This window comes from Centropristis striata, chromosome 22, assembly GCF_030273125.1.
Source record: "Centropristis striata isolate RG_2023a ecotype Rhode Island chromosome 22, C.striata_1.0, whole genome shotgun sequence".
Taxonomy (NCBI): domain Eukaryota; kingdom Metazoa; phylum Chordata; class Actinopteri; order Perciformes; family Serranidae; genus Centropristis; species Centropristis striata.
Genome location: NC_081538.1, coordinates 22,214,983 through 22,225,704, shown reverse-complemented (window position 1 = coordinate 22,225,704; position 10,722 = coordinate 22,214,983). Strand labels below are relative to the sequence as shown.

The 10,722-nt window shown below is 40.7% G+C and overlaps 1 protein-coding gene across 1 annotated transcript; it reads right to left on the bottom strand.

Moving 5' to 3' along the window:
* Window positions 1-5,430: 5,430 nt before the first annotated feature.
* ascl1a (achaete-scute family bHLH transcription factor 1a) lies at window positions 5,431-7,111 on the bottom strand. The gene is made up of 2 exons (XM_059326160.1): window positions 6,395-7,111; window positions 5,431-6,298 (listed from the first exon to the last, which is right to left on the bottom strand). Exon 1 carries the CDS (start codon window positions 7,005-7,007, stop codon window positions 6,408-6,410), a length of 600 nt encoding a protein of 199 aa, XP_059182143.1. The 5' UTR covers window positions 7,008-7,111; the 3' UTR covers window positions 5,431-6,298; window positions 6,395-6,407.
* Window positions 7,112-10,722: the final 3,611 nt, after the last annotated feature.

Below are 10,722 nucleotides of genomic sequence, written 5' to 3'. Positions count from 1 at the left end.
GTCTGTTTGAAAATGTTTGAAACGCAGCATCAGTTTAATCCTCTTCTTACACGTCTGCTCTTACTATCAGCCTGGTGTGTCTGGAAACTAGTGCCAAGCTGATTGGATGGTTTCTGATTTGGACACTTTAGAGGGCAGTCAGTTGACTTTTTCTTCCACCAAGTATTGTTTAAATTAAACAAAAATGCTCTTACAAAGTGTTATTTAATGCACAAAGATGACTTTTGCATGAAGATGCAAGACATGGGTGTGGGCAGCACTATGACCCCAAAATGCCAATTTATTTGTGTCTCTCTTCAAAATACAGTGTGTATCGTTGCCTCACTGATTTGTGATTCTAACATACAGATGACTTTTTGTGCTCTGGCAACTTGAAGGTCCCATATTGTTCACTATACGTGAGATTTGCATGTCTTTTTTTATTAGAAGGCAGGTCTATGTGCTATATAAATACTGTGAAAGTATGAACACACTCAATCTACAGAGAAATGCACACAGCCAGAAACTGTGCCTTTAAACGAGCCGTTCACCCTTTTCTTACTTTTACACATGAAATTATGGTCATTATAATTTGGCTTTTTTGACAAGAATTTGCACCAAAAAAACCCTCTTTAATATCAAAGTGAAAACAGATTTTTGCAAAATGTAAAAGAAAAAGTAAATGATTGCATAAATATTTACCCCCTTTAAAGTAACTGACCTAATTCAACAGAGGTCCAGCTAGTTGATGCAGCAGTGTCACAGTTAGTGAAATGGAGATCAGCTGAGTGCAGTTGATGTTTGTCAAGTGGTCGTAGTATAGAAACATCTGTGTCTTGGAGGTCCAGTCTCTGGTACATCACTATTCCAATTGCAACATCAAGACAAAAGAACACTCCAAGAAACGCAGAGAAAAGGTAATTGAAAAGTATAAGTCAGGAGATGGCTACAAAAAGATGACCAACTCACTGGACATTCCAAAAATCTGTTTTCACTTTGATATAAAAGAGGGTTGGTTTTTTTTTTGTAAATTCTTTGTCAAAAAAGCCAAATTATACTGACCATGATTTCATATGTAAAAGCAAAAAAGGGTGAAACATCCAAGTGGGGTGAATACATTTTATAGGCAGTGTATGGTTGTGATCTCACAACTTTACTATATTTAGGTAGAAAGCATGTAACAGCCAGCTGCAATGACAAAGAGAGAGCACAAATGTGGAAGACTCTGAAACACTGACCAATAAGACAGACACTAAACAGTATGAGAAAAATACAGTTTTTTATTTTATTTTATTTAAGCATGTAAACATATCTAAGAATAACAAGTATGATAAAATACAGGATTACCACTTTATTTCACTTTCACTTATGGCTTTTGCAGAATCTATTTCCTTTGATATTTTCATCACGAATGCTATAATAATAAGAGACGCGTAGAGAAAACTCTACTAGAAAAGTCAATATTAAAAGGGCCTGTTTGCTACATGAGATTAAATGGAGCAGTGTAGTGCTGTCTATGGTCCTGAAATGTTCTGCAGCAGGAGACGGTGATGTTTTTACACTGTACAAAGTCATGCACTGCACTGAAACAGATGTTTTACATTTGTTGCATGAGATAAAAACTCCCAAACTTGTTCTCCAAGCTCTCCTGGCGGCGCTGCTTTGGGGGCAGGGTGCATGCAAAATTTTCTGATGCAACAACTGCTTATTGTTCGGCAGTAAAAAACAATATTTGAGGAGCTCAGACTGTTGTCCTCTTCTATCCAACTTAATCAACACTGATGAATGATATTCAATGAGATATTCAACTAATATAGTTTGAGCCATTGTTTTGCCCCGGCTTCACCAATTAGACATGGCCGTGCTCTCCTGCGGCTCGTACACGCCTGACAGACTGCAGCAGAGTAAAGATAATGGAGTCTGACAGGCAGCAGGCAGGGCTGTTAGATCAGGGACGTCCTGTACGAGCATATGACGTCATGTTAAAACCTTCAACAAACAACACTGTTAAACCTGTTTTAAAATGTGCTCTGTAGGTTTAAGTTTTTAGTTCTGCCATTTATAAGAACTATAAGAACGTACTTTGATGTCTTTAGTTCCCTCTACTACTTTTGCTGCAAATTCTTCCTTATTTTACTTTAACTTTTAGGAACTTTTACAGGCACTTTAAACAACTTTTAGGCACAATTACAATCTGTTGCTAAGAAATTATTTGTGCCTGTAAATCCTTCAGGATGACTTTTTAAATGTCTGTAGCAGCTTTAAGTAGGTTTAAAGGGAAACTTTGGTATTTTTTCAACCTGGACCCTACTTTTTCTGTGTTTTTGTTTCCAAGTGACTAATAGGGACAAAAAATGTTATAAACTGCACTTCTGTATCGGTTCCTGAATAAAACATTGTCTATCGTCATTTTCTAAAAATCCATTCTAAAACAAATAAATTACATCATCATGCATTACAGAACACATTTGTACCGAACACGCTGTATAAGTTTCTCAAAATACATCAACACACACACACACACACACACACACACACACACACACACACACACACACAAGCTACTTGAGTTTAGTTTGGGGTCTTGAAAACAAACTGTGTGTATTTTTTTAATGTATTTATTTGTATTAACTTTTTTTTCCTAAATACATACTGTTGATGCTAAAATCCTGCATGGTCATCATATTTTGGTCAGGAGCTTTGCAACAGTGCAGGATAAGATTTTGCAGCTCTCCTCTCTCTATCCAACACTGGCCTTGTCTCCATGAATTTTATTTTTCCATGAATAAATTGACGGACGTGACGGTGGATTTCTTCCATACTTCCATAGTTCTGTAGTTTCGCTGAGTCTGCGTATCCGATTTTGTTTCAATAAACCATGATACACACTTCATTTACCACTACCTATTTCATCAACAGGGTACCTGAAATACACAAATGCAATGTGATTAAAAACTCTGATAACCACTGAGTACATACAACAAATCTGATTAAGATAGCTCAGCAATTGCCTTTGTAAAAGATTTTTAAATTGTGAAGAGACTTTATGGACACCCTGTATTTCTATGATCTGATATAACAACCTGGACTACAGAGATGTTCAGGTATTTTGCTCACTGATGTTATGAAGAATCCTTCCAATCAAATCTTTCCTGGGTTGCACCCACAACCATCAAATTTCCACTTCAAAGTGTTTCAGACTCTTCTGCACAGTTTGAGGAAAAAAATGTTGTGCATGCAATACTTTTAACAACAGAGGAGCACATGTATAACTATTTTTATTACTTAACTCAATAGTACTCTTGAGTACTCTTAATACTCAAATGTTTACATGTTAAACTGGATCACTTTGTTGTATTTTTTATCTATATTCCACTGACATAACTTGCTAAATTCCTGATATGTTTCAGTTGTATGTTTGTTTAACCAAATAAAGTTGAAAATGAAATGTACTAATGTGACTCACAGCTTTGCAGGGTGTCATGTCTAAGCCTGATTGCTATGATTTTTTTCATACTGTACTGTAAGTTTGAGATACATTCACTCATGAGAGAAGAGTTTGAGAAAGATTCACTTTTTTTGTTTATAAGTTTGTCATGATTAAAAATATAGGCCTGCTGTTTACACATATTCAGCTGAAGAACGATAACCGCTGACTTTTTGGAGGTGGAGTTGTACCTTGGTTATGGTTTGAACAATAGCAGACTTTGGTTGATGAGCCTTTTGAAAACCAGCCATACTTACAGCAAGACATTACAGAATAAAACAAAGTTCACTGCTCAATTTTAAGATTTTGGGCTATTTTTTCATCCAAAATACAAATTTGGTGTTTGGTGTATTTTTCTTCACAGTTTGAATTAGATAATGCCTTACCGTATTCCTCAGCATATTTAAACATACCATTGCAGAAACATGTAATACAAAAAAAGAATTGTCCTAATGTCAGTAATCAACTGGGGAAGTTTCATGGTGATATCTGAATGTTCATGTCTCGAATAGAAAAAAACATTTAACTCCTGGAAAGATTTTTGTTGTTTTTGTATTTCATGACTAAGGAGGCAATAATGATAGTAGAAGGCTAAATGAAATAGTAATTATTAGAAATCTGGAAAGACTTACTACTATGAATAGTTGTTTCCTTCATTTTTCATGGGACCCTCTTCCTCCTCTCAGGGCCCCCTGGTGGTCCAGGAACCATCCTTTGAGCACAACTGCAGAATCGTGCACAATGACCCTGAACACACCACGCCGTTTTTGCAGTTACTTTTTTTATTTATGGATAAAGTTTTTTAATTATTTTTGCCCCAGTCTGAGACTCAAATTTGTGAATTTTATAATTTGCTTTCATTTCTCTGAGTTTATTATAACTGCGGGAAGTAAAAGCGTATAATTAAAATGAGAAAAAGGGCAGCCAAAGTTCCTTCAGACACACTGCAGCTTTATTCCCCCCTCCGGGCCAGGTGGTGGTTGTTGTGTGTTCGGCGGCATGCTGCTGTCAGGAGGCACACGCCATCAGCCAATTCAGCTCCGTGTCTCCACTCGACCACCACACAAACCCCATTCACTCATTAAAGCAGACACGCGTCCGGCTGCAGCCTCCGCCCTACCTGTCAAACTTAGTTTTGCAGAAACACAAGCTCCAAGTCTCAGCATCTTATTGGTGATCGCCAGAGTGGGACCATCCCACTCACATTACATATGCTTTTGTAAAACACGCTTCTAAAGAAATGTTTGCAGTTGTCTCTTATTGGGAAGTTTGGATGAAAAGTACATCCATTCAACTTTCATTCATGCTTCAACTTCGGTGCTTTCTCCAAGTCTCAGTCCGATTGTGTGCATTAACATGATAGATGGTGAATCTACTTAAATCTGCTTTATATATATTTTTTTATGTTAGAAACCGTTAACGCACCGTTTAAACCTGCACCAGCCTTTTATCTTGGCATGCAGTCCAGACTATGAATATGAAGAATACCTTGTAACTCAATAGAAAGTGTTTTGTAACTTTAAGATACATTTCTTAAGATAAACATTTCATCAGTGCTTCTATCTTGCAGCTGATGGTTTAGTAGCATTTCATAACTGCATGTTTTGAAAGAACTAGAAATTGCTTAAATTTTTACGCACTTGTGATGCCAGATTTACTTTGCGTAAATGTATCAATTCTGTTGTAGAAACTGTCCAACTTTACAGTTTATTAGTCAGACTTGGTCACTGGGAGTTTGGCTGATGGACATGTGACTACAGTCTTTAAATACCCCCTATATTGTGAAATTAGACGCACTAGAAAGAAAATATGTCGTGCGTAACTGTGCGTAAAAGTTGTGTTCTTTTTTGTCCCTTCATCCCATCTCTCCTCTCACTTTCCCTTCCAGCTTTAACCAAAAGTGCCCCTCCCCTCTTTAAAAACACCCCCCAAAAATAAGACATAGCAAATAATTCAGTAGCAAATCATTTTATTCTTGTACTAGAGTGTAGAAAATATGGTTATAAGACTTCTTTTTTTCTGTTTATGTGAAGACAATATAGAGCTGGCAGTATAAAGAGACAATGCATGGCCATTGCGCTCTGTTTGGACAATAGCTGCATACGTTTTTGATCATTGTGAACTTCATGACATAAATGCAATAACATGGTTTTTGCTATTAAATAAGACACATTGGTGCTAGAATAAAACGTCGGAGTGTCAAACTCCTTCTGGAAACCTCATGAACAGAAGAGCCAGAGAATAATAGACTACACGTCTACATAGGCAGGAGGTATAGAAGCAACTTCGCAATATATAGACAAAATATATACAAAAGGATGTGTACAAAACATCTATAAATCTCTTACATACAAAAATATCTTAATATATTTCAAAAAAAGCGTTTGATATAGAATTTTATAGAATAAATCCGCGACTTGGAAGCATTTTTCTGAATCAAAATGTCTGAGAGGTTTACCAAAGGGTTGGTGTTCTGTGATTGGATTTAGCATAGTTGAAGAGCAACGTATTAAATAATGTTTGCTGGAGAGCATGAATTCACTTTAGGCTTTTTTTTGTTTGTTTGTTTATCATGGGCAAATGCACAGAAGCTTGGATTCCCACGCTGTCAGGAGACCCGTCTTCCTTTTTAATCCTTTGGCGCTGATCTCCGGCCTGATTTTTCCTCCAAGTGTTTTAAGGCCGTGTCTGTCTGTCTGTCAGTCTGGGAGGACCGGGCGTTAAACGCGGGGCCAGGACGCGTGTACAGTGCGTCTCGTTCTGCAGGACCCCCAGACTCCTCCGGGACCATCCCAAGCGCACTTCAACAGTAAAGTGAGTTGATCCATATTTCTGTGAGAAGAGGAAGAAAAGAAAGGTTAAGCCACTGTTTCATCATGAAGTTGCATATATAATAGTGTTAGATATTGGTTTTAAGTCTATCCTTACCTTATATGGATGCTCAGAACCAGTTGGTGAAGTCTAGCAGCTCCTGCTCCTCTGGACTCAGCGGGTCGTAGGAGCCCTCGTCTGATGAGTATGAGGACACGGGTGACCCCGCCATGGAGTTCATGTCAGCGGAGTATCCCTGCGACATGGTGGGCGACAGGACGCCGGACTGAAACGCCGCGCTCACCGCGTCGTGCTCGTCCAACAGCTGCTGCAGCGCGCGGATGTACTCCACGGCGGAGCGCAGCGTCTCCACTTTGCTCATCTTCTTGTTGGCGGCGCCGTTGGGGACGTGCTCCCGCAGGGTGGCGAAGCCGTTGTTGACCAGCTTGACCCGGTTGCGCTCCCTCTCGTTCCTCCGTGCCACCGCGTGCGGCTGCTGCTGCGGGAGGCTGTAGCCGAAACCCGCGAAATTCAGTCTCCGCTTGCAGCGCAGCAGCTCCGGGGAGGAGGAGCGCTGCCTCTTCGGCTGCTTGGAGCCAGACTTCCCGCTGGCCTGGCTGCTGCCGCTCGGGCTCAGCTGGATGCTCTGCGCCGCCGCGGAGAAGAAACATGCGGGCGGCATGAGCTGCTGCTGGCTGACGTTAATTTCCATCTTGGTTGTGATGTCCATTCCCAGTTTAAAAAAAATAAAGAATCACAAAGTCTCGAGGCGGTGCGTCCCGCTCGTGCCGTTCACGTGGTTTGACGCGCACTTGTTTCAGTGGGGGCAGTCCGCTGGGCTGCTGCCTGGCGCGCTCCTCAAAGCTGCTCTGAGTCCTCGAGGGAAGACGCCACTGCTTTTCAATACGTCTGGATGGAGGGCTGGCCACGCCCTCCAGTCGCGTGGATTCACCTTGGGCTCCTGCCCCCGGTGCCGGTGCGTTGCGCGAGCCGGACGCGTGCCACTTGAAGCACTAAACAAACAGTCAGTGGTGAGTTTTTTCTTTTTTCTTTCATCTATCACGGGTGTCAGAGAGGTGTGCGGCGGAGCGGGGAGGAAAGTTTTCAGCAAGAGTCCCGCACAGGACAAAAGAGTGAAAACTACAGCATGTTAGTGGTTTATTCCAAAGAAAACAACCTGTTAGTGCTAAGTTTTTTAAAAATTGTTTGCTTTTGCAACTTTTTTTGGTTATATTTCCAAGTTGTTGTCAATCATTTGGAAACCAAATATTGACGAATACACTCAAATTTGGCCATTTGGAGACGTTTTAACGAATATATATGACGAAAAATCAGCCAAATGTATCAATCTGTCCTGAAAAGTCATGTTTCATATGGACTTTTTCTAAAGTTAAGATGACTGTGAAGACGTCCCCTTGTATTTGAGTTCACAAAAAATAAGTTTTAAAGTCTGATTTCAACAAGTGGCATCCAAACAATCCCAGTCAGAGGGATCATATTTCAAAGTTTGTGTTTTTATGAATAGATCATAAATTGTGTTGTTTCATTTTTAATGTTTTCCGGAGTAAAATGTCTTCAAAGGTGAAGATCTGTGCGAAGGTTGCAGGAAAAAAAGATGTTCATAATTCAGAATAAGAAGTAAAATAACTGTTTATCTTTTATTTTTGTTTTCTTCGCAGCTCCGGACCAAACAGTGGTGCTGAAAGACAGCTCAGCTCCAGATCCATACCGCTCCTCCTGCTGGATTTCTCTGCATTTAAATCAGCTGCTCGCTGCCGTTTCAACTCAAACACGTCTAGTTTTATTGTTAACATTACAGACGCGTCTGAATGCCGCTCAATTTGAGGGACCATTGTGCGACAGGGGCCGAATTTTCCACTTTGATTAGAGCAGATCATCATCCGCGCACAGGCGGAACGGAGGGGCGCAGATCTGCGGAGGGGCCCAGATGAGCTGTGAGGAGGAGGCTTTGTGTGTGATTTGATACACCCGATATGGTTACAGTAGCGTGGACGCGCCGTGTTCTGTTGATTATTGTCGCTTTGAAACGCGCAGGATGATAAAACACGTCTTTCAGCGGAACAAAACCAAGACCAAACAGTATTACTCTCTCCACCCACCACCCCCACCTGTGTGTGTGTGTGTGTGTGTGTATATGTATGTATGTATTTGTATGTGTGTACGCGAGTGCGTGTACGCGCGTGCGTGTGCAGTAAAACACAGAAACATGATTTTTTTCGGTTTGTGTGCCAATTTTCAACTTTTACGCACGAAGTTCTCTACCCCTGTTTGTATGACTTTCTATGCGTGCGCGCGATTATGCCTGAGCGTGCACTTGTTTGCGCGTGCACGCTTGTTATAGTAATAACAGAGAGAGGAAGCAGACATTTGATTGTTTTTCACTTTGTGAGCAATTTTCAGTTTTTGCGCATGAAGATCTTCTCCATCCCTGTTTGACTTTCTACGCGTGCGTACAATTACTGCCTGTGCGTGCACTTGTTTGCGCGTTCATGTGTGGTTGCGTGTACGTGCAATAACAGAAAGAGAAAGCAAAATAATTATGTATAAATTGCTGTTTTATAATTGTTTTGTATTGTATTTTTTACGTTTTTGTGCATGAAGTTCTTTTCTATCCATGTTTATGACTTTCCTTGCGTGTGCACAATAAATGCCTGTGCGTGTACTTGTTTGCGCGTGCATGTAAGTGCAGTAACATGTAGAAGGAAACTAAACTTTAGTTTTCCAGTTTTTCCGCATGGAGTTCTTCTCTCTATCCGTGTTTCTGTCTTTCTACACTTGCTTACAACTAATACCAGTGTGTGCGTGTGGTTGCGCGCGCACGTGCGTTGCTTGTAAGTGCACTAACATGGAGAAGGAGCCAAGACTAAGGAGAGTTTTTCAGTTTATGTGTCATTTTTCACTTTTTGCGCATTAAGTTCTTTCCTATTCGTGTTTGTCAGACTCACCATGGACATGCACAATAAATGTTTGTGTGCGTGCTTGCGCATGCACGTGCAGCGCATGTAAGTGCAAATAAAAACACGGAGAGAGAAACAAGAATCAGGATTATGGTGCGTGTCTTTAAGTTTCTGCGCATCAAGTTCCACTCTGTGTCTTTCCATGAGTACAATTCACTTTTGTGTGTGTGTGTGTGTGTGTGTGTGTGTGTGTGTGTGTGTGTGTGTGTGTGCGTGCGTGCGTGCGTGCGTGCATGCTTGCTTGTGTGCGTGCAAATAACCCCCCCCCCCCCCCCCCCCCACACACACACACACACACACACATACACACACACACACACACACACACACACCTCCCCTTTCTTTCTCTGTTTCTTTATTTCTCTGCGCGTGCGTCTGTACATGCGCGTCCTGAAGAGGGGATTGTAATAAATTGTGCAATTTTTCTGCGTTGGCAGTGGCATTCAAAATCAAGCTTGCATTGAGGACCTCCCCTCCCCTCTCCCCCCGTCGAACCCCCTCCCCTCCACCACCAATACTTTCTTTTCTTTCCCTCCCCCCTTATACTCTCCCTCTCTCTCCCTCGCCCTTTTTTGGCCCAGCAAGAGAGTTTAGAAAAGAAGCGTGGGTTCTATTCAGCCTCCCCCTGCACCCCTTCACCATCGGCCGGCTTTCTGAAACCTATCCATGCCCTGTCAGTGTGCTTCCAGAGTCCAATTAGCGCTTTGTGAGGACTTTCTCTCCCTCTGCTGCTGTTTCTGCTGCTGCTGCGGGTCTTCCAGAGGCTGGGAGGGCGCTCCTTTTTCTCGAGGGGCTTTCCAGTCATAGCTGAGTGTAATAATTAATATGACATCTGGGCGCCCGAGTTCTCCTTTAACCACTTTCTGTATTTTTCTCTTTTCTTTACAGAGTTCACTGCGTGGAGACAATAAAACAAAAAAACTCATAAGCAGCCATATAATCTCATTCTATCTTTGTGTGTTTCTGTGAGGGATAATCTTTCAATTTGTTTGTCATTAAAAATAGTTTTGTTTTCTTTTAGCAGGTGCACCATTAGTTATGGATTTATGTTTAATGTTTAGCATATTTTTAAAGGAGTTACCCTTTTTATTTAACGCACAAAACACTTTTTTCTCTGCAAGTTTTTTTCTGTTATGGATAGTTTTACTGGGTTTTAATTAATCTATTGTAGGTTTTGTGTATGAAACATTAGATTTTTTTAAATGAGGCACAAACTTGGAGTAAATGTTTCGGCACACATGGACTTAGTTAGAAATGAATTAAAAGTCGACCCTCTAAAATAAGTTAGTTTCAAAGTTACAATGAACTCTTTGTGATTAACTTTTTATTCGATTTTTCCATCGAGTCATGCAAAAAGGCATTAGCATACTGTACGTTTATATCCTACAACAACAAAAAATATAGTAAAGTGAGAAAAAATAATGGAGAGAACAAGAGAGGAGGAAAAACAAAAGAAAATTTACTACC